This window comes from Genypterus blacodes, unplaced genomic scaffold (genome assembly GCF_046128005.1).
Source record: "Genypterus blacodes isolate CSIRO-AG114 ecotype Tasmania unplaced genomic scaffold, CSIRO-AGI_Gbla_v1 ptg000064l_1, whole genome shotgun sequence".
In the NCBI taxonomy this organism is placed as follows: Eukaryota; Metazoa; Chordata; class Actinopteri; order Ophidiiformes; family Ophidiidae; genus Genypterus; species Genypterus blacodes.
Genome location: NW_027466876.1, coordinates 3,035,062 through 3,058,553, shown reverse-complemented (window position 1 = coordinate 3,058,553; position 23,492 = coordinate 3,035,062). Strand labels below are relative to the sequence as shown.

The 23,492-nt window shown below is 43.5% G+C and overlaps 1 protein-coding gene across 1 annotated transcript in view; it reads left to right on the top strand.

Moving 5' to 3' along the window:
- The first annotated feature begins 286 nt into the window (after positions 1-286).
- vta1 (vesicle (multivesicular body) trafficking 1) overlaps positions 287-23,492 on the top strand; it is a 32,816-nt gene continuing 9,610 nt past the window's right edge. Inside the window, exons 1-6 of the mRNA XM_076154988.1 lie at positions 287-478; positions 5,187-5,281; positions 8,125-8,252; positions 11,152-11,227; positions 15,312-15,426; positions 22,969-23,199. Coding sequence (XP_076011103.1) covers positions 382-478; positions 5,187-5,281; positions 8,125-8,252; positions 11,152-11,227; positions 15,312-15,426; positions 22,969-23,199 — 742 coding nt within the window. The 5' untranslated portion in view covers positions 287-381. The remainder of the gene's footprint in view (positions 479-5,186; positions 5,282-8,124; positions 8,253-11,151; positions 11,228-15,311; positions 15,427-22,968; positions 23,200-23,492) is intronic.

Sequence of the window (23,492 nt, the reverse complement as noted above, 5' to 3'; positions counted from 1 at the left end):
TACATTTTGAATCAGTATCAATAATAAGAGCAATGCTCTTTCACTGCACATGTTTGACTTGCATTAATCAGTCATGACAGTGTCCCCCATAAAAGAGCTGACATTTTAGTAATATTTGTTTTTTAAACTGTACTATGATTGCCCTTGTTTGTGAATTATTTTCTGTTTGGCCAAATAATAGTTCGTTTTCACTGTTATTCCAAAAGCTCGATATGAATCAGCTGTTTGGGCTCTCAGATGACGTCTTCTTTTCTGCATTGGCGGCTCCCATTGGCTGCAAGTGCGGAAGTGAGGGACGACAGAAAGCCACACTTGTGCTAACAACAACAAGAAGCTTTCTTTCACTTTCTTCGCTGTTTATTCGACCCGGGAGGGTTTGTAATGGACATGGCTCTACCTGCCCCGCTAAAAACGATCCAGCACCATCTTCGGACGGCACAGGAACACGAAAATAGGGACCCGGTCGTGGCTTATTACTGTAAGTTTGGGGCTAAGTTGCTGTGTTTTGGCTAACGTTAGCCTTAGCAGCTGGAGCTTCCATGTTCAATGTTACTAGCAGCTGCTTGTTACTTTGTTATTGCAAATTTAGACTTAAAGAGAATAACCCACACGCAAACTGTTTATAGACAACCGCTATTTAAATTCATTAACGAATTACGAAGCCGCGGTGTTGAACGGACCCTTTTCTGTAGCTTATTGTGGCTATCTGTGACATTACAAACTTAATTAGCCTGTAATGCTAACTTGGATGACGTCAAGGATTTTCTTGGCTTTTGCGTCACTGACCCGCGGTGTTAAATTTGTTTAAATGTTGTAAATTAGTTTTCAGGGCCTGACGTAATAAAGCTGTATGTCCTATCTGCAGCCAATGGACACTTTCAGTACTTTATCAGCCAGTTAACCAGCCAAATGTATAGAAGTTCACCTGTAAAGTCACAGACAGACCACTGGTTTGAATTCCTCAGAGGCGCTGTACATTCTGACACAGTCATCGTGGCTCTGCATAACAAGGCGTGGAACAGCTGGAAAGAATGAGGATCATCCAGTACTGCTCCACTGGATAAACCTTCTTTTGTATATATACTCTCATTCAGGCTATAGTTACGGGACTGGATAAGAACCAATATGACCTTAAATATGTGTTTCTCAATATAGTTAGATTTTTAGCCTTGTATCTTTTTATCTGTCAAAGGAATAAAGCAGCAATTAACCCTATCTACGTAAAGACTACTGAACTGCAAGAGAGTACCGGTTATAGGGAGATAATTTTGATTATTACAGTCTCAATATGTGGCAAAATGAGAAAACTTAGTTATTCAAGTTACTACCGATCAACATCAAGCAAATACATGTGTGTTTGTTATCTGTCCATTAAATCTCAATACAATCCCTCACCCTTGCGTAGATGGAAGGTTTAAATAGTCCAAAATGTCCATTCACATTTATACATGCACTTGGTTTCCTACAGAGCTCCTCAAGCGTCATATTAAGTGTTTTTTTTTGTATTCGGAGTCTGCCATGGTTCTAGGGCTTTCTACACTGCCGTCACCATCCTCGCTGTCACAGAGATATTCAGGGATATTTAGCCTTCAGCTGTGCTCGGTGTCCTGCTGTCTTCAGAGTGACTGCCCCTCACCAGGAAGCCTTGTTCAGTAAATGAAAGACGCATGCTGCTTTGGGTCATTTGTGTAGCTCCAGAACTGATTAGAAACACCATGGAAAGAGACAGGAATGAAAGAAAAGAACAAATACATGGGGTGTGACTTTTTATCATCTTTATTCTCAGAAGCTGGACATTTACCCCCTATGTACAAGTTATTGTTGTGAGTGGTAAAATGTATATTAAAGGCACAGACAAGATGGTTCTGACTCAACCCCTTTGCGCCGCGAAATGAGTGAGATTGATCATAGGTTGGAGATATTTTGACAAAAGAAACATTGCCACATAAAGAGGTCATGTAGAGCAGCAGTATATACGTGTGGGATCTGATAAATGTGTGATATTGGATGAAACGATGAGGTAGTTTGTTGTAAGGCTGGCTGCCTGTTGATAACGGCAACAATGGGAAGAGCCATTACTGACTGATCTGATCATATTGCCAGTTTGACAGGTGTAATTTATACTGACTGCTGGGGGAAAGAGGCTCTTATTACTTCTGTGCTGTGGCCTTCAGGCAAATCATGTATCTCCTCCATTGTACGGTGTTGCCTTCAATAAAAGTTAATCATTTTAGTGTCAGCTCAGCTAGTTATGCAGTACTAATTCAGAGGAATTTACTGAAGATAAGCATGGGATTCTAATACATTAAAGGTCTGATGTCCGAATCAGGGCCCCGGCTCAGCGCGAACACCTGGGGTTCCTGTCGCGTTTGAACAGAAATGTCGGGCTCCACTACGGATAACTCTGGGTGAAATTGAGTGTAAATGAAAGCGAGTGGCAAAGTGAATTGGATTAGAGCAAGATGAGGATAGAGGCGTGTGCATCTGGGGAAGAAGCTCACTGCTGAGAAATGCCTGTGGGATATGCATGTGTCCATTTTCTCTGGTCCTCTGGTGGTGATTGCAAGGCCCAATGTGAGTTCAATGACTTGGATACTAGAATGTCTTGACAATTTACATTTTTGGAGCTTAGTATTTTATTGTTGTGCTGTTTTTGCTCTCTAACAGCAAATAAGCAGTTTGGTTTTAGCTCAATGCTAGAACACATGTCCATTGTTATTCCAAGCATTACAATATAGGAGATTGGCAGGGTTCCTAAGAAAGTGTAGTAATGGCTAAGTAATGTATTTTTTCCTGTCAAGCTCTTTGTGTTAGTTTTAGAATTTTAAGAATGGGACACTATGCAGGGTGTTGGAACTGTGTGTGTTGTGTTTGGCACGTAGCCTCATTGTTTGCTGTGTGTTTTTAATGGACCAGTGATCCAGCCAGACCACTGGAGGTCAGCAGCTCCATGTGTCTGGGCCTCTGGGCCCCTGAGCCGATACAGTGCAGGGCAGGAAAGTTCACCTTTTACTGTGCAGACCACAGCGGCTGGAAAAGCCACAGACTTTCCCTTTCTAGTGGTGCTCATTTACAGAACGGAAGCCAGAGAAACCAAAATGTCAGTCTATCATACTTCAAGGGGCTGTCTCCTGTCAGAACAATGTCTCTAAGATAGTTTGTTGTGCTATGAAATGACATCATTACAGTGCAGGCATCAGGACAATGTTATTATGAAAACCCTACTAATGTGTCTTCAATTATATTTTGTTATTTATCAAAATTTACCATCTTGTGTTGACATTTTGATACATTCATGTTGTGGTTTGTTTATAACCTTAATATGCAAAGTTGTACACACATTTTGGTGTCATGGGCAGAGCAGGCTGTTGTCATTTAAACCGTGTACGTTTAAACTGTTTTGCTTCTGAGCTTCTTTTCATTTCTAGTAGTCCGTCTGTAACTTCATCTCCACACCCTTGAGGTTTGGAGCGTTCTAAACCTTCATCAGTCCTCAGGGTTCTTCAGCGCAGCTTTCAGTCCGACCACATGGCCCCGGTGCTGCAGCTTCTCCTTCAGCACTTCGAGAACACGCTGCCGCAAATCCATCCGCAGCCTTTTTATATGTAGAAATATCATCCCACGTGTTACGGTGTAAAATGTGGAGTTGTTCTCCGTAGCTGAAACCCCGTCGGATTTAAATATCTCAGTGACAGCAGAGACTCATCCTGAGGTAGCCGCGTACCGACCGGTAGCACTCTTCAAAGGCTTCGCGCGTTTGCTTGACAGTTGGTGCGGTGGAAGCCCTTTGCTTTGTTGTCCTTTCTGAACAAAATTATCTAAAGCTTGGAGATGTTGTGGTGTTGGGAGATGTAACAAGAGGTAACAAACACCGATGCAGTAGAAGCATTTTAAACTATAATTATGTGTGCAGCGTTGAGCAAAGAGATGCAACAAACAAAAAGTGCTGTCAACTCTAAAGAACAACCTGGAAGTTTTCTGGCCTTCCTCAAAATTTTCTACAACGTAACACACATTGCTTATAATCTGTTAGACGGTGACATGCTGTGTTAAAAGTGATTGTCAGGACCGATTGTGGCGAATGTTAATGATAGCCACAGGCCACAAGAACCCGAGAAATACTTCCGCTAATTCGAGATGGCGGGCGAATCTCTGCTGACCTGTGTTTTTTTCAGTTTCTGTGGCCTCGCATCCTCGCTGAGCGTTAAAGGCCTCTGTGTGGCAGCTCATTGTCTGCGAGCTGCCAAAGTGAATGTTGTAGGGATGTAAACGGCACAAAGGATGGCTTTGTCGCCACCCAGAAGTGAAAAACTCGCTCGACTTCCTTCGCCGGTCGCTTCAGTAGCTGACGTCTTTTCTCTGTCCGTCTGTCCGCCCCGCTGAACCGACCGGTTGACTTGACGCGGAGCGCCGTTCGCATAAGTGTTACACGCACGTGTGTGTGTTCTGCTTCTGTTTTTCTGGAAATATTGAGTGTCGGGAAGGCGTCGGAGCCTGGCAGACTTCACACCAGTCGGCACTCTGAAATGCGACATTGTTCCGCCTGAAGCAGTGTAGGCAATGACAGCAGGCTGTGACTCAAACGCTAAACATGGCGCCGAAACACAGGCGCTTTCTCCCAAACCCATGGAGATTTGCTCCCAGTTTACAAGCCAATTTGTTTCATCTCTTTGACAGACGGAGTTCAATTAGTCGATGTAGTTGTGCAGGTCCGGGATTTTCGTCTTTACAAATAATTGATCATCCGAAGCCTGTTAGCTGTTTTTGCATTGATTAGTGATCAGTCAGTCAGGTTTCTATAAAGACCCTCAACTACCGCTCAGGTCCGTTGGCAGGAGGAGGTATTATGTCATACGAATAGAGGAACCTGAGCACAAAACTAATTGACAGATGAGGGATTGTGGGAGAAGAATCCTTTCTCTCTGGTCAGATCCGTCCTGTTTTGTGTGTCCCGTGTTTTGTTGAGTTTTCTTTGTTTACTTCCCCCCTCGGCAGCATTTGAACGCAGCCCTCGGCAGCTTTGTTGCGAAAAATCCATAACGACTTTTGCCTAATGAGGCGTCCAGACGACACAGAGGGGGGCCTTTGAGCGAGGATGTAGGGGGAAAGTTCTTTACCGTGCAATAAGCGGATGTTTATTCCTTCCACCTCATCTTTTCTCTCGTCTTCTTTCTCCTCTTCCTCAGGTCGCCTGTACGCTATGCAGACCGGCATGAAGCTGGACAGTAAAACGCCGGAGTGCCGAAAGTTCCTGATCAAACTAATGGACCAGCTGGAGACGGTGAGCAAAAAAAAAAAATAATTAAGAAAAAAGATGGAAGGAAAGTTTTTGAAGGAAACTTGCTGAAGGGTTGTGAGGAACTTCTTCATCCTCTTGTCGTCAGTACTGCACTCTACAATCAGACTCGGTGCTATTTAACTTTAAAGGTATTCTTTATCCAGAATAATAGCCTGTCTGGCAGACACAGTCCCATTATCTGTCAGGAGAGCGCTACATCAAAATGCACTGGCTGGAAATGTAGTCTGAAAATTTCCGAGGAGAGCCATCATCAGTGGAGCTGTAGCATAAAAAGCTGCCTGTCAGATCACCTTCATTACTGTAGCAGAACACCATTCTGTCACAAATGTGTCTTTTTAATGGAACATTGCCTCCAAAATGTGATTATTAGCAGCTGAAGTGGCAGTTAGCGGGGACACTTGAGATAAAATAACCTTCATTTAGCTGCAACCCAACCCAATATTTCCGAGGCCACTCTCTCTGCACCATAGGATGTTCTTTTCTTTACACAAGTTTTGTCAATTTTGTATTTAAAATGAACTTAAATATAACAAATAACAAAGTGTGCAGTTAAAGAAACTTCAATTAGTTTTTATCCTCATCCTTACAGCAGCTGTCATGTGGTTTTGCAACACGTCCTGTGCTTTGTTCTGACCACATTTATGTAACTCGGGCTGCTGTCTGGAGTGTCGACAGGGGCCAAACTAATTACATTTTACACAGCCGTTATGATGAGCTGGGAAGCAGAGAGGATGACAGGAAGGAGGAGAGGAGATGAGATGAGAGGAGAGGAAGTGAACAGGCCAGGAGCTTCCCAGCAGGGGGGCCCCCAAACGAATGACACTTTACCGAGTCCATACGAGGACGAGACACTGAGAGGAATGCGAGGAGAGAGACGGTGCAACTGCAAAAAAAAGAGAAAATCAATAAGAGCCACTTTTGTAGGTACTTGCTGACCAGATGTAAGAGCTGTCATCTAATCAATGCCGCCTGTGTGTGTGTGTGTGTGTGTGTGTGTGTGTGTGTGTGTGTGTGTGTGTGTGTGTGTGTGTGTGTGTGTGTGTGTGTGTGTGTGTGTGTGTGTGTGTGTGTGTGTGTGTGTGTGTGTGTGTGTGTGTGTGTGTGTGTGTGTGTGGCGAGAAGTCCCATGGTGATGCCGAACCCTCCGAGCCAATTAAAGGATGCCGTGACATAGACGAGATGCGCACATGCGCACACACACACACACACACACACACACACACACACACACACACACACACACACACATGGAGAGCTGCCCCCTTGAGCCACATTTAACAGAGGCTCCTGTGATCCTCATTACTGTCACACACTCCCAACAGGACACATCCTTTGCTTTGATGTACGTGTGTGTTCCGGCGTAGCTTTTTTTATGTTAAGCTGAAGCTCGTCACATCATCGTTATTGTTTTTATTGCCGTAGCCACCTGGATCATGCAAACGCTATGTAAACCCTAATACAAACTTAACACATAGAGTGTAATAAATGTTTTTCTGAACAGCTTGCTACAGATCTCATCGTCAGCTCAAAATGCCTCTTTTCAGTTTCCGGCTCATTATAATTCAAATCGAACTTTGCGAAGGTCTAAATAATCCACAACTCCCTTTATGCTGAGGATTTTAGTGTGGGGTAAAAAGCCAAAGATGGAATAAAAGAAGATGGAAGCACCAGCTCTAAGTGGAGTAATGATACAAAAACAAATGATGGATTTCAGCTATAACCTCTGTGGAGCCAAATCATTGTCGAGGGGGCGAAAAGCATTTTATTAGAAATGTCAGGTATTAAAAATCTATTTCTCATCAACTTTACAGAAATGTATCTATCTAGGGCTTTTTATTTTTATTTATTTATTTATTTTTTAAATGAAACGTTATTCAAAATAAATAAAAAGCCTTAATAAAATGATAAATTCCAAGATTCAATTGGAAGTGGTGCCATCTGTACATCGTACCCATTAACAAACAAACAAACAAAAAGTAACAGCTGTTTTCAATTCTCTATATCTGTCTCCCCTCCTTTCCAATACACACAGGAACCCTGCAGGACTCATTAATTGTATTTTCCGCAGCACCGCAGCTCTCTGAGGCGTTTTCTCTCACAGGGACAGTGGAAGCTCGCAGTGTCACGGTGGGGGGAAATCACCAGCAGCTACCGGTTAACGTCTTGATTCACGTCTCTGAGTCACCCAGTCTGAATACGAGATCAAAATGAAAACAAACGCGTTATCAGTGAAATTACTCGCGTGTCGCTTTTTAGATTATTGAACATTTTCGGAGTTGCGGTTACATCATCACATCTGGAATTCACACACATGTCAAACTTATAGCAGCCTTTAAAATGGGTCGGCAGTGGAAAGGTGACGCACTCAGTGTGAGCGAGAGAGGGAGAGATGGGGGTAGAGTGCAGCCGGCTTCCCTTTGAACTCAGACTCTTCTGTATTCCCTGAGCAGTTGTCCTTCCTTTTTCATTCTGAATTCAGCTCAGCGGTTTTAAGATGTGCTGCTCTGCTACAACACAGGCAACACACTGCACCAAAAGACACACACACACACACACACACACACACACACACACACACACACACACACACACACACACACACACACACACACACACACACACACACAATTTGATGAAGTCTACCTGCTGGAAAGTGTTGTGTTATTGTTTTTTTTCAACCTGAATCCCTGCTGGACAATGAAATGGGCAGAGACAGACGGAGACAAAGAAAGCTGGAGAGAGATTAGTGAGATGTAAGAGGTTGTACGTGATTCATGAGGAAGGAGAGATACTCATGTCCCCTGTGTGTGTGTTTTTTTTGCCAGATGAAGAAGGGGATGACTGACAACGACTCCATCACTCAGGAGGTTGTCGGTAATGCCCATATTGAAAACTACGCCTTAAAGATGTTCCTCTATGCCGACAACGAGGACCGAGCAGGACGCTTCCATAAGTAAGCCTTCCTCTCCTTTCCTCTCCTCTCCTCTCCTCTCCCCTCTAGGTGATTAAACATGTTCCTCATTAGAGAGCTCATCAACTTTGCATGTCGCTGTCCTCCCCACTAACCTCCTCACCCAAATGATTGAACTCCAATGAGCGTCACATCTGCAACATGACATATTACTACTATCACACACACACACGCACATGCACACACACACGCACACACCACTGTTTCAGATCCTTTTATCCTGTCCCTAAGCAACAGGTAATGAATCATGCAAGCCCTCCTCCTTGTGTAAAGCTTGTATGTGTGTGATTGTGTGATTGTGTGTTTGTTCACGTACAGATGTCTATCAGTAGGTCCCTGTCTGTATTGCCATGCGTGCACATGTGTGTGTGTTTGTTTTCCTCACTTTGCCATGTAAAGACGATAAGTATCACATTGGCATCTCTACTACACTCTGATACAAGTTGGGTTTGAAGGTCTTGTGAGGATAACAGGCTTGACGCACACACACACACACACACACACATGCGCACTCACTGCAGTCTCCGGCCCATACAAGTAGTGCTGAACTCTGCACAGAGAGAGAGAGAGAGAGTGTGATCAGATAAATGGCCATGAAAGCAGGCCTGTGTTTGAAAACTGTGTGTGTGTGTGTGTGTGTGTGTTGCCTGTGTTGTACATTTGAAAACGGAATGCAAATGTACAAGTGACGTCTCATTCGCTAACACAGTGACAGTTTGTGGGCCGATTCCCTTTGTGGTCAGCCACTATTAAGATGAGCTCAGAGAACGTACAGTGCCTTAATAGCAGCCCAGGTTCCACTCTGGGCTCTGTCAGACGTCCTATTTAAGGAGGAAACACGATTGATTTGGATAAGTTGAGAAAAGGGAATAAGTTAAGTCTCTGTTTTCAAGTGTTTTTTTTTGCGTATTATTAATGAAGCCATAATGAAGCAACGACGCAGTGAAGGTCAATATAGTGAGAGGATAACGTTGCTCTCGGTGGTTAAGGTGTTTGTGTGAGTCTATGTAAAAATATTCATTAGCCACCGGGCGTTAGAGGTGAACTTTAAAGCTCATCAAGCTGCAGAAACGGCTTCTAAAAGCTCCGCAGGTACAGAGTTTAGATGATCTTAAATAGAGCGGAGACGGGCAATGGGGAACGCCATCAATAACAAACGCGAGGAAGGAATGGATTGGTGGTGTCGGAGGAGGAAGGTGCAGGTGGAAAACAGGAGTTGATGTTATTAAGACTCTGATCCAAGCTACACAAACAAGACTCTCAGCTCGATCTGGCTTTTGAGAAGGAGCTCATTAAAAATCAGTTAGTTTCCTTCCTCGACAGTAACTGAGCGACCTGTTGCGTGTTACGGAGGATGAATGGACGGAGGCGACAGCTTTTCGGGAGTTGTTTGCGGTGTAAATAAGAGCTAAGACGGTTTTCTGTTTCCGACAGGGATATTAAGCAGAATTTGGTAATATTTCTCTGCTGCCGCAGGGGAACACAAACAACTTGCGGTTTTACAAGAAGCAGCGGCCTGTGCTAATGGGCTCCAGGCCTCGGCGGTGTGTGTTATGTCAACCCCGGGCACACGCACACACACACACACACACACACACACACACACACACAAAGACATATGTAGCTATTATACACCCATACATTTATACTAACACACACGTAAGTGAATGTTTTTGGGAAAGTTTAGTGGAATAAGAAACTTCCTCCGTGCTTGTTGAGGCCACAGCTCACACACAGGACTACAAGGAATCTATTCATGTTTCTTACCTTCACTGTGTCATACTGTGTGTGTGTGTGTGTGGATACGTATATATGAGTGTGTGTGTGTGTGTGTGTGTGTCAGAGTGGGAAATCTCCCCGACTGTGTGCCGGTAAATCTGGGCCGTGTCTGCTTAATATGACGACTTTACACCCAGAAAAGCAGCTGCATACCAATGTAAAAACTTAATTTATCTGAATGGGCAGCATGTGTGTGTGTGTCATTCAGTCTGTTAAAAGAGCAAGAAGAAGTGTAGCACAGGTATTTATCATCACTGTGGCATACCTTCAGTCCATACACAAGAATCTGATGATGTTACAAATGTGTTTATAGCCTTCATCGGTTTCTGGGTTTGGTAATTTATGGTTTCCTATAATCTCTATCTTGTAAATGAATACAAATGGGTCACTCCCCAGCCACCATGATGTATGTGTTTGTGAGGGGGTGTGTGCGTGCATTTGTGTGTAGTTGTGCGTTGTTTTTTCTGTGGCCAGAAGGGAAGGGAAGTTGTTTTTAATGACTTGTTAGTCCTTCTCGCTTCCGTTTCTGTGACTAACACTGGGATCACTCAGCTTTCGCCTCTGAAACACACACGCACACACACACACACACACTCTCTGGACACAGTTCCATTTTGATCCATTTTGCGATCAGCTCTGGAAATAAGATTTTCATGAAGTTTGATGTGCCAGAGATCTGCAAACCACCAGAGAAGTGCCAGCGTTCTTTGTTGGAATAAAGTTCATGGAAAAGTTTGCTCCGGCCCAGGCTCCAGCCCCTCCAGATGTGTTTGTTCCTGGAAGGCTGCATCTCAACTTCTCTGGATACCTGCAGTCGCTTCGAGGACTTCACACATTTTACTATTTCACCAACAAACTGTGTTTTTATCGGAGATGTGAAAAGGAGAGAACGGGTCGCAATATGAGGAGAAAAACAGTTCATCTCTCTTTTGTCTGTGTATGAATGCCACAGAACCCTGAGCACGGCTGTCTGAACTTATTCAACCGCTGAACGGAGGAACTAATATGTGTTTTCTCCCACTTTATCTATCCTTTCCCCTTCCCCTTACTTCTCTCTCGACCTTCCCCCGTCTTTTTCTTTCATTCCTTTGTTTTGCCGCAGGAACATGATCAAGTCTTTCTACACTGCCAGTCTGCTGCTGGATGTCTTATCCGTGTTCGGGGAGCTGTCAGAGGAGGTAAGGTATTATAAGCTGTAAATGCCACTGCCCAAGATCCCCCTTTACCCCAGTTGAGACACCGACAACAACTGCAACAATAACAAACCTTAATGGGAGCTCAAGTCCCAGAGTGCCTGCATGTCACCAAGGTTTAAAGGTCAAAGGGTTTAAAGTGGGATTGTGACCTTTTGATTCACTCTAAAACCCTTTCACATGCAGTTGACTGTCGTCTTACACTTTCACACCTCTCAGCATGTACACACACGCGCTCACACACTCTCACTCACTTACACTAACTCATCTGCATGTGAACGCATGACACACTCATGACACACTCATTGTCTCATTCTCTCCATTGTATCCAGGAGCTATTAAAACATCAACAAGACACTTACATCGATTCAGTCAGCTGTTACACACGCACACACACACACACACACACACACAGTACAGCATCAGACAATGAGTCCTCAGAGTGGCCTGCTGTGGTGAGTGCTCAGCAGACAGACAGTCAGTCAGGAGTGATTGAGTCTGGCAGGAAGGAGAGGTTTTCAGCAGCTTCCCGTCTGAGCCGAGCGGAGTCGGCGAGCAGCTAGTTGGCACCGTGTCGCGCAACGCCAACATCTACCAGGAAACTCTCCTTTCGGCCTCACAGCCTCTGTGCAGGACGGCAGAGTAGACCAGCTTCGGTCTCCCTACTATAGTGCCTTTTAAGTTAAACACTGAATGTGTGTGTGTGCGTGTCCTGTTACACTACAGGTACAATACTGCACATTTATGTTCTTATAGAGGCCAGCTTAGACCTTAGATGTTCTTTGACAAAGCCTCTATATTTTTCTGCATTTAAGTAAACCTGTGATGTTGTTTAAGCTTCAGGGAAATGCATCAAACCATGAAAATGACTCCTGAATCAGCCACTGCCTACATGTTGCTTGGAAATGCAAGCACGGATACAACAAAGACCTATTTTTTGATACTTTCACAATAAGACAACTTCAGAAACTTGGATTGGCAAGCGGCTGTACAGAGGCCAACTACCCTCCATTATAATCTCTATTACTATAATGTATCTAATGGTATTGTCTATTGCACATCCATCAGTCAATCTTTTTTACCAGTCAACTGTATTTTCAGGATTGAGCTTCAAATGATGGTGTGTGAGCCTGCACAGTCCTTCCAAATGTAAAAAAAATCAGTTATTGCCAAAACTTCCCCAAGTCTGTATGGCAACTAATATAAAGGAACATTTATTTAAGCCTTCTCTTACCGTATGGCCATAGATTTACATTTAACAATCTGAGTCCGTGGTAAATGAGAAATGCACCTGCAAGCACTTCTCATAAACAAATTTACAAAGTGCCTTATAGAGAGGAGCGAGGAGCTAAGACAGCTAATGCATCAAATATAGCTAATCAGTCATTATGGAATAAAATATGATAAAGGCAATTAAATTAAACCAAAATAGATGGAATTGCATGATAAATAATGCAGGACAGCAATGCAGATTAGCATGATAAAAGAAGCCAATCATGAAAGTGCTTTTTTAATTGACATTTGAATGATTCAGCCATTCCAGTGCATTGATGAAAAAGGAATCCAAAGTCTGGACCAAAACAAAAAAAAGGTCCATTTTAGTTTGATCTTATAGACGTGGAGGCACAAAAATCATTTATAGAAGATACCCAAAGCCCCTGTAAAGAGGTGAAATCAGCAGATCCTCTCCTCTACGTTTGTGTAAGTGCCTCCTTGTTAATGCGGGATGGAGAAATGGAGCCGTCACCTTGGCATCGATGCCGCTGAGCTCCTGTAGTATCAATGCAGAGGAGCGGTGTAATGTTATCGCCCCTGCATTTCAGCAGTAAGCCCTATCTGCACCGTTCTATCACCCGGGCTGTCGTAGAGCTGAATTGCTCGCAGACAAAGGCGGCGTTGACCGTCTTGTCTCCCCCTGCTCACACTTCTGATTATCGCTTTCCGCCATGAGTCAGTGAGCACAGATTGGGACAGTGCCGGGGCTATACGTTCCACATTCAGACTTTATCGTCCGTCCACGCCTTAGGGAATGGGCATTTGTGTGGGACATGACTCACGGCTCATTACCGGGGCCAAATTGAGACATTATTATCTGACAGCATCCAGGCGGCGGACTTGACACCAGCTACACACCAAATGCTACTAAACTTGTGGTGTGAACTGAAACCTATGTCTCCTCTTGGTATGATTGGTATGGAAATGGTTTTTGACTCAAACAGAAAATCAGATATAATCAGGTCAAAATCAACCTCTCACTGTGTCGGCGAGGCGGCTACTTTGCTTGAAAGTAACTTCTTTTCTCCTTTTATTCTTTAATATTAGGAATATTTTACCATTTTCTTATTGCAGTTTTGCTAGTTTAAAGCTGAGAAAGAAAGGGAAAACATTGGAAAAAGGTTTGGCGATTGGAAGGTGAGAACAGATGACCTTGCTTTTGTCTTTCTTTTGTTTTCTGAGTCATCGCCATAACTCCTCCTATATTTTCTTAAAGTGACATTTAACCTCTTATCTTTCTGTGACTTGGCAAGTTTGCATCATATCACCGCCGTGTTGTTTCAGATATGACTTTCTTAATCTACCCCCTTTTTGATGCTAAACAAACACAGGGTTGCCACAGACCTCAGCACTCCAGTGGGCCATTGTTTTTGAGTTGCTGCTTGGAACATGGCATTATCTGGGCGAAGCAGGAATTTAATCATTCGTGTGTCTGAATCACGTCGGTGTAAATCTGTCTCCTTTTGCTCCTTTAACTTGTTCCACCTCTTCAGAATTGCCCCTGTTAAACCCTCGACATTTACTAAAAAGGTTTATCTGCAGAACCATCCTTAATCCTTCTTACAGCCATATTAATTTTGTATATTACCCTTTCCTCTTCCCCTCTGGAGTATTGTCTAATTTGATCATCACCCTCTTTCAACTGCTATGTCCCTTAAGCACTTAATGACACTTAAGCAGAGTGGAGCTGTGCAACTCTGTTATTTAAAATCAGTGCTCTCAGATAACTGTTTCCTTTATGCTTCCTGACAAAACAAACTGTGCCGGTATTGACAGCAACCAGGGACAGATTGATCAGAATAAAGGGTTATGATGATCGATAAATGATCAAATCTCCCATCAGCAATGTAAACGTCGTGGAGGCGAGCCAACAGCGGTGGCCACTTCTGTGTCTACGAATGCAAATCTGACCAGTTTCATCTTTCATGATCATTTGGTTCTAGTTTATCAGCTGTGACATATTAGGATGTCATGCAAGTGCTGAAGTCTTTGGAATTTTAAAGTTAACTCTGACATAGGTGAGCATATCGAAGCTTTCGATCAGCCCCAGATTCCTGATGTCCTCAAAAACCAATACAGTGTCAATCGTAACAAATTATACCATTTCAATCCCCGCAACCAACCAGTTCTTCATCTCAGTTACAATGATACATAATAGAAATAAAATCTGCTTGAACCTTTCACACACCAACAATTGTTCTTAGCGTATCTCTTCAGAACATGTTGTGTATTTGATAACTGGTAGAACCTCAATTAGCACCAATAACCTCCATCAAGGGTTTCTTGTTCCTGCTGATGAAACTTGCACAAAATTGAGGTGGATTGTCTGAGAATTCCTCCCCGGCACGTCGTATAGTTCATCAGAATTTCTGCATGAATGGACATCTTCACCGTCGTGACACTGCATTTCTTTTTATTGGGTTAAGGTCTAGACTGACCTTTGCGGCCCCAAAACAAGTGTTTCGTTCTTTGTAAATTATTCTATTGTTGAATACACGCTTGTGTGTCTTTGGCTATTGTCTTCACGCATCATGCAACCTGTATCCGGCTTCAGGGAGAGAAGGCAAATCCTTACTTTGGAAAAGCCGGAACTAGCACATGTCTAGCACATGTCTAGGTTTCATCCCTCAAATTGACGAACTGTTTCCAAATACAAGTTTATTTGTAAGGTTTTTAGGTATAAGGTATTTAAGGTTGCCTATGTCATTGTTGCTATAAGTTCATCTCTTAACCACCTCCTTACGTCTCTTGTTTATCCTTCATCCCCTGTTACCCATACCCTCACCCAATCCAGAACGGCAAACACAGGAAGTACGCCCGCTGGAAGGCCACCTACATCCACAACTGTCTGAAGAATGGAGAGACGCCTCAGGCCGGGCCCGACGGCATGGACGAGGACGAGGAAACAGGTGGGACGCACTGATATGGCCCCGACACACTTTCACTTACACACATACATGCCCATACATTGCTATAACTGTTACGAAATACCGTAAGACCCCTCTACCTTTCTCCTCTGAGTTTGCTCTTTCAGGAAGGTTGGAGCCAGCTTCACTTGCCAACATGTTTTTGTCTGTCAGCGTGTGGGTGGATGGTTGTGTGTGAGAGCGGTAGCGAGAGTGTATGCCAGTTAGCTCTGTATTGTGTGCCTTATCAGGTCTCAGGCTGCTGCAGGAAAACCCTGTGGTGGAAACGGTAGACTTTGGGAGATTAGACGTGTGGTGAAAGTAGATTAGTCCCGTGTTGTTGTTGTGTAGAAAGCTGGTTTGTGTTTTTGTTTGTGAGCGAGAATGAGATTATCACAATAACCGCCTGCAAAGCTTTGTCATATCCGTATGTCTTTGTCTATGTGTGTCAGATTGCTTCAGTATTTGCCGAACGAGTTTGTCTCCATGTGTTTTTGCGTGAGAGATTGAGCTGATATTTGTTATTATTCTGCTTCGGCATTATACCCAGCGGAGAACAACTTTTTGAGCCTCTGACCTTTGTCGCAATAAAAAGCTCTGACCTCTGATGCCAGCCTCATGCTGCAAAACATAACCTTTAGGTGAAAGCTTGGGAAAACACCACTTGATCCCAAGGAGATTGACCGAATTAATTAGGCAACAAAACAAACGCAGCAGCCTTTAAAGTTCATTGAGCCTCTGAGAAGTGTGTGGGCAGGAAGCTTACCTTTTTGTGCTGCTGCCACAGGGGCCGTTTCTCCCTGTCGTTCGCTCTTTTCAAGCATTTAAGACTTGATTGAGACCTTCAGGTGAAACTATACAGCCAAAGAGGCAGGGGAGAAATTTACCTGCCACCATCCCAGCTCAGCAGTGTTTGTCTGTTGGCAGGGTGGAATTTCAGGTTGACATCTATATTGCGTTAAATGTAATGTCTACATCCCAAAAAAGGACTTGAGAGTGTCACATCGTAAACAACTTAAGTGCAGCTTTCACCACCAGGTGCAAACACACATTACAGCTTCAAACATTGGGCTTGTTACACCTCTAATACTGGTATCTACGGAAAAAGCAGAAACTCTGAATGTGATTTGGGAGCTGTTGGTAAGAATGGATCAACAAGTACAAAATGTCCTCCCTGGGGTTAGGAAGTTACCCTTTTTGATTTGAAAAACTACATCAGCAATTGCTAAGGAAGCGATGGAGAAGAATGGAGAAAGACTCCTAGGCAGTATCATGGCTTTGAAAGACTACAGACCTACTGGAGCGTAGCAATTTGTTCAATCTTGTAGATCCACCAGAGAATGATGTGCTTAAACTGATATCTCCAGGACTGCAGCTATAATTGATGCAGGGTCCACAGTGTCCAGCATCTGGATCTAGTTTTGATATTACATGTAGAGGACTTGAAATTGCGTCAAAAGCCTCCAGGGCTAAACGGGACTACACAGGAATGCATTCTGATATTACTACAGAAACAAGTTTGCCCATAAGTGGAACTCTGGAAGTTTTCCCTCACTAAAATAATGGACCAACTGCCCAATCACTGCACATTGTGTGTGTGTGTGTGTGTGTGTGTGTGTGTGTGTGTGTGTGTGTGTGTGTGTGTGTGTGTGTGTGTGTGTGTGTGTGTGTGTGTGTGTGTGTGTGTGTGTGTGTGTGTGTGTGTGTGTGTGTGTGTGTGTGTGTGTGTGTGTGTGTGTGTGTGTAAGAGCAAGAGAGATTGCCTGCTCTGCTCACCCATTACATCACCTCAGGAACCCCTGAGCCATACACACGCATAGTTGTGGTGTGCAATAGTTCCCCTCCCTCCCTCTCTCCCAGTGTGCATTGGGGTCTCTCTGTCGGTCAGTGATGACATCATGATAGCTTATTCCCACTGATGGATAACATCACCAGCACCAGCTGATATCATCCACCCAGCAAGTGTGTGTCTGTGCGTCCTGCTCCCTGGTGTGTCTTTTTCTTTTTTGTGGGTTCTTGAGTTTGACATTTTATAGAGAGTAGACATGGCACATATTGAATAAAAGGTGGATACATTTTTGTTGATGTAATGGAATGTAATAAAGAGTTTCAGAGCAATGGAGCTGAGGTTTCCCTCTTCTTGGCTATGTTCTCCAGCTCGTGCTGGGAATTCCCGCGACATTCTCAGGACAGATGGGATATATATAATCTGGGTCTCTTCCTTGTTGAACGTGCCTGTAACATCTCCCAAAGGAGGTGTCTGAGGCAATCTGATAAGAAGCCTCAACTACGTGGCTCCTTTTTAAAGGCTAAGAAGCAACAGTTCTACGCTGAGCTCCCTCCAGATGTCTGACCTCCTCACCCTGTCCCTAAGGGTGAGTCCTGACACCCTACGGAGAAAACTCATTTCAGCTGCTTTTATCCGTGATCTCATTATTTGTGTCACTACCCAAAGCTTGGGTATACGTAGGTAGGGTTTGGAACTCAGATTGATTGGCACAAAAGTCCGATACAGCGTCTGCAGAAGGAGCACCAATCCACCAATCAATGGCACCCTCCATTCTGTCCTCACTCGCCACCTGGAGAGGTGGCAGAGAACTTTGGCCTCATATTTGGAGTTGCTGATCCTCACCCCAGCCAATTCACACTCAGGCGCAAACTGATCCAGTGCACATTGGAGGTTAAAGCTTGAGGATCATTTGCATTTTGTTTCAATATCTGCCTGAATTTTACTCCAAATGTGGATGGAAACAGAGCTACTTTAATTGGTTAAGATGTTCGAGCTTAGGGGCTCTGAGAGGGTTTTTTCCAGAAAACTCGAATGACTATTTGATTTTTATTGCTTTGTGTCTGTCTGTGAGTGTGTCTGCGCACATCTGTCTCTCCATCAGTAAGCATTCCTTTCTGGCATGATCATTGATTGTTTTTGTCAGAGCACACACATTCTGGTTATCTTTTGACCTGTGGTGGAGGTCGTTTTTGTGGTCAGATGATGCGTGCAATGCTGAAGGAAACGTGTCACAGGAGAACACAGCAGAGGAGGTTTAGGGTGCAGCAGCGCGAGACTTTCAGTTTTAAAATGTACTCAATTATGTCAAAACAAACTTAAAAGAATTTCCAAACCACGCAAGGGAATGTTGCAATATTCATTACTTTATTTTCAATGTTTTGGCCTTTCTCTATGATGTGGTTTCATGGTTATTTGGCTTTATGTCGCACTCCCTAAATATATTCCTATAACTTATTCAAAGGGAGGTAAATGTGCTGTAGGGTTGTGCTCCAGTAAGGAAATTGCACAGGATTTCTGTGAATAATTGATTACTTGAATTAATTAAATTTCTATAATTGTTGCTCCTAAATTGTTTCACAAAATAAATCCAGTCAATACAGAAGTCCAACATCCCCCCTTTTCTCTAAGTTAAATGTTTCTCTCTTGAGCAGTAACTCCCCCCGTTTGAGCTGTGTGTGTGTTTGCTTTGCACAATTCCAATTTTTAAACTTGTTCTTACCAGCTGACACAGTGATCTGACAACCAGCAGACCACTTCTGTAACAATTCTTTGGGTCATCATAACCTGCTAAAAACGTCACAGAGCTGCGCTGATGTTCCCTCTTTTCCCACTGACACACACTCTCTCTCTCTCTCTCTCTATTTTTGAGTGTTGCATCAGCTCTTCCCGCCCTCACAAACTGACAAGGAGAGACTATTCATGAGGTTGCAGCTTGGTTCATGTTTTGATGATGCAAAGACTCTACAGTTCCACCGTAGAAGGCCTCAAATGAGCAGGATGCTAGCATACTAACTATGTTGTTTGGGGGATTGTGTGACAATATATTATTAATACAGATCAGTGGCAGCCATCCCACAACTCCTTTTCATTATTCTGAGAATTTACTGACTTAAAACATTAACTTTCCATATGTTTGTCAGTGCCCTGCTGCCGTGTTGCTGCTCCTCTGTAACACCAGGCTCTGGACACTGCAGCGATATGAACCATGTGAAGTAGGTTAATGAACCTCTGGAGAGTACACCGAGTGGCCTAAACCGATGCACACACCCACACAAACACACTCATGCCGTTTCACACCAGCGTGCACATACACACACCAGTCCTGGCTACAGAAAAGCCATTGTCTCACAGCAGTGCTGGCTCTGGCGCTCCATTGGCTGGGTGGCGGCCATATTTAGCAAGAGGATAGGAATGGATGACGGGAGATTTGGGGGAAGACGGACACAGAGAGAACCTCAAGTGCTGAGTTGTAAAAATGTAAAGAATGGATTCTGTGACCTTGTTTACGAATGAAAACATTGGAATAGTTCCCAAAATCTCACTAATATTGCATACAGGTCTGAGCAGTCAGATGGAGAAAATGAGAGACGTGACAGTTAGAAAGATGAAGAAAGAATTCCTGTTTATTAACAGACTTTAACTGTTTCTGAAGTCTGACTGACTAATAAATACCAATGTAATGATGGGCTGGCAGACTAACCGCTTCACTTTTTGAGAACCAACTGTATGGTTTTTCTTGCCAATACATGACAGCTGTCAAGTTGGCACCAGAGGCTTGGTCAGATTTTCCCTGATATAAATCATCCATCAATCCATTTTCCACCAGCATGCTAACCAAAGTAGCCCAGACGTCTCTCTCTTCCTGGTCATGTTCTCCAATTCTACCTGGCAGATTGTAATCATCTATTTAGTTAATTGCCTACTTAAAATGTGTGATTAAGCCACATTTAGCCAATGTTCAAGTTTTGTACCCACTGGTAGCCAATAGCACTGGCAGAATGGCTGACTTGAATACAATTACACTGTGTCCGTCCAAGTGTTACAGTGTCTCAAATAGATTCCAAAATCCCCTTTCTACATTCTTTTAAGTCAGTTCTCATGTAATTTTAGGGGTAAAATGGAGCCTCCGAATGACAGCTGCTGGCTCCTAATTTGTTCTTCTGGATTAGATCGGAAGAAGGGAACTGCGGGTTTCGAAAAACATTGTCAAAAGTGCCCTTGGGCAGGATGCTTAGCCACTAATTGCCCCAGTGGTGCGGCACAGTTTCCAACAGTACTGTGAATAATCCATTCTCCTGAAACTCTTCCACCAAGCCGCTGCTGTGAACAAGGATGTCTTCTTGAGTCCGCAGCGGCCACAGCACTTTGACGTTTCCAGCCACTGTGGGTTATAAAGAAACCAAATCGTTTTTTTTCTAACAATGAAATAAAACCTCGAGGCCATGTTTTTGACCTACAGAGTGGTTTCATTCCAACATACCAGAAAGCCAGGATCCACTGCCCTCAATCACACGTTGGCTGCTTCTGTTCCCCTCGCTGTTCTTAAGCAACTTGCTAAAGAACTTGCTTTAAGTGTGAGCTAAGTGTGAGTAATGTGATGCAAATGGGGCCGCTAGGTTCTGCTAATGTTCACTTTATTTGTCTTTATCTGTCAATCAGACACATTTTAGATATATACTGTACATACCGTATATGGTACTAAATATCTCTTCATATGTCTCCATGCATATCTTTCAGTATGAACACACAGTATACATACTTGCAAATCCGTCATCCGTCAAGCTTTGTTCAATGTTACTGCGCTATAATGAAGCATTTTTCTGTTTAAAAAAGGCAAACAAAATCTCCCCCATACACACACACACACACACACACACACACACACACACACACACACACACACACCCCTGCAGTCTGTCCTTGTAGCCTTTGTTGCTGCTCTTGAGCCTGCAGCTTTGACTATACCTGGTGCACGCTTGTGGTCTGTGTAGGCATTTATGTGAGATTGTTGAGATTGTAATGATTTGCAGCTCTGTTTTTGGGCCCAACTCATGCTGGCAGAGACTAGATAGAGATTAGCCGCCCTCTGCTGAACCCCAAAGATCCATTTCGTTTTGCGGCGCGCCCCTCCCTCTGGAACTCGGAGAAAATTGCAATTTTTGGAGAACGCAAGTATAGTTTGCAAGATGAGACTTGGTGAAAAATACATTGAGTGGCGGGTCCAGGTGTGAACACTTAAGTCTAAAAAGAAAACAAAAAACAGCATAAATGTTCATTTCACTTCTTTGAATAAATAGAGGATCAGAATGTAATGAAACTTATTGAAATAATAACCTTGGTTTGTAAGTGTCAGGCTCTTAGTGCTGCCTGCCTTCCTGTCTCTAATGCAATAATGACCCATGTTGATGTTTAAAATAGTATCAAATCCAGCCTGCGTCAGCAAATCCCAGCATCGCATTTTTAATCTATGAAAATCTCTTTGGCCGTGAATAAATGTTTTCTTTGCTTTAGGTGCGGTTGCCTAGCTCAGCAAAGTCTCCAGCGTGAAGTTACAAAACCAAAGGCAGTTTCAGTTTCTTTCCAACTTTGTGAAAATGTCTTATCGTGCCAGATTTGCTTTTTTTCAATTTTCGTCGCTCAAAGTCGTTTAAGGCATTATTCAATCTCGTGTCGAGTGTGGGAGTTGGTGTAAATCAACACGTTTAAATCAGGAATATTTTATTAAATAGATTGCTGGGTTCGTACCTTCAGGGTTGCTTTCCCTGAATAGTATTATGTTTAATATGTAAAGACCATTTCAGGGTCATTTTATCTGCTTTCCACTACCTGAGGCCATGCTTGTCTTCCACAAACAATGTGCATATATCAATTATACAGGTGCAGCTCAATAAATTAGTATATGGTCGTCTTCCCCATGATTGTGTCGCCTACTGAACCAGACTGAGAGACAATTTAGAGGCTCAGGAAACCTCAGCAGGTGATTTGAGTTAATGAGCTAATTAGAGCGTGAGGCTACAATATGGAACTTTTTACTGAACTTGGGGTTTTCATGAGCTGTAAGCCAGAATCATCCAGATTACAACAAATAAAGGCTTGAAATATTTCACTTTGTGTGTAATGAACCTATAATATATGAGAGTTTCACTTTTTGAATTGAATTGTGGAAATAAATGAGCTTTGCAAAGATATTTCCACTGTCTGTGTTGGGGCCAGTGAAGGTCTGTGTGCTGTGAATGTCATCTTAACTTCTGCATATTGGTGCCAGCACGTACTTGCTGGCACGTGAACACATGCGTGTCTCAGTCGTTACCTGCTGCTCCTTTACAACCTGAAAAAGTAGTATAAAGACAGCTGAACGTGTTTCCATACAGGGAGGGGGAATGTGTGCCATCAGAGGTGAGACTGAAATGTGAACTCAGCTGGATTTCTGTCTCCATTAGACACAGAGAGACATTTGTGTTTCCTCCAGGTGCTCTGGTCGGAACGCATACAGGTTTAGGTGTTCTACTATAGACTTGGGATCCAAAAAATGCTGCTCCAGCAACGTTGCAACAGATAGATGGTGTGGAGAATGGATGAAAGTGAATGCGTTATAAATTGAATTGAATAGAAATGTCCTTGCCTCCTGTTTCACTTTTCACCTTAAACCTATGTCAGATGTAATATCAAGGAATGTGTTTCAAGTGAGTTATGGCTTTTTTTTGGAGGGGAAACCCATTTGTGTATGATCAGAACATTCTTTGTTTCTCCGTCAGATGAGTATGGAGCTGAGGGTTTCTCAGGCATGGGTCCCTCTCACGGGGGCTCGTTCAGGGCAGGATCCCACGATGTGGGTCCAGGTCCAGCTCCAGGAATCGGCTTTGACGCCGGTCCAGACTCGGGTCAACCACCTACAGGCCCGCCCACCTCCAACTACAACAACATCCACATCCCGCCAGGGGCCCACGCACCGGCTAACACTCCGGCCGAGCTACCTCCACACGCAGGTGAGATCTTTATGTAGGCATTGTAGAATTATGTGTAAGTGCAAAAGGTGATAAATTCAAGTTCATTCAGTTAGTTAGTACATGATGTGAAATACTGAATGAAGCATATGCAGTAGCATCATTCATATTCAGGATTTACCCAGCAGTCCTTATTATCTGCAGACTTGTAATCCTCCTTTCTGGGTAATTCCCCCTCACAAGATTGATTACGTGACAGTCTTTGATTTGGAGCACAGGCTTGTTGAACTGGAACGGTTGTTCAATCCTCTGCACTGCATCCAATACTGCACTCG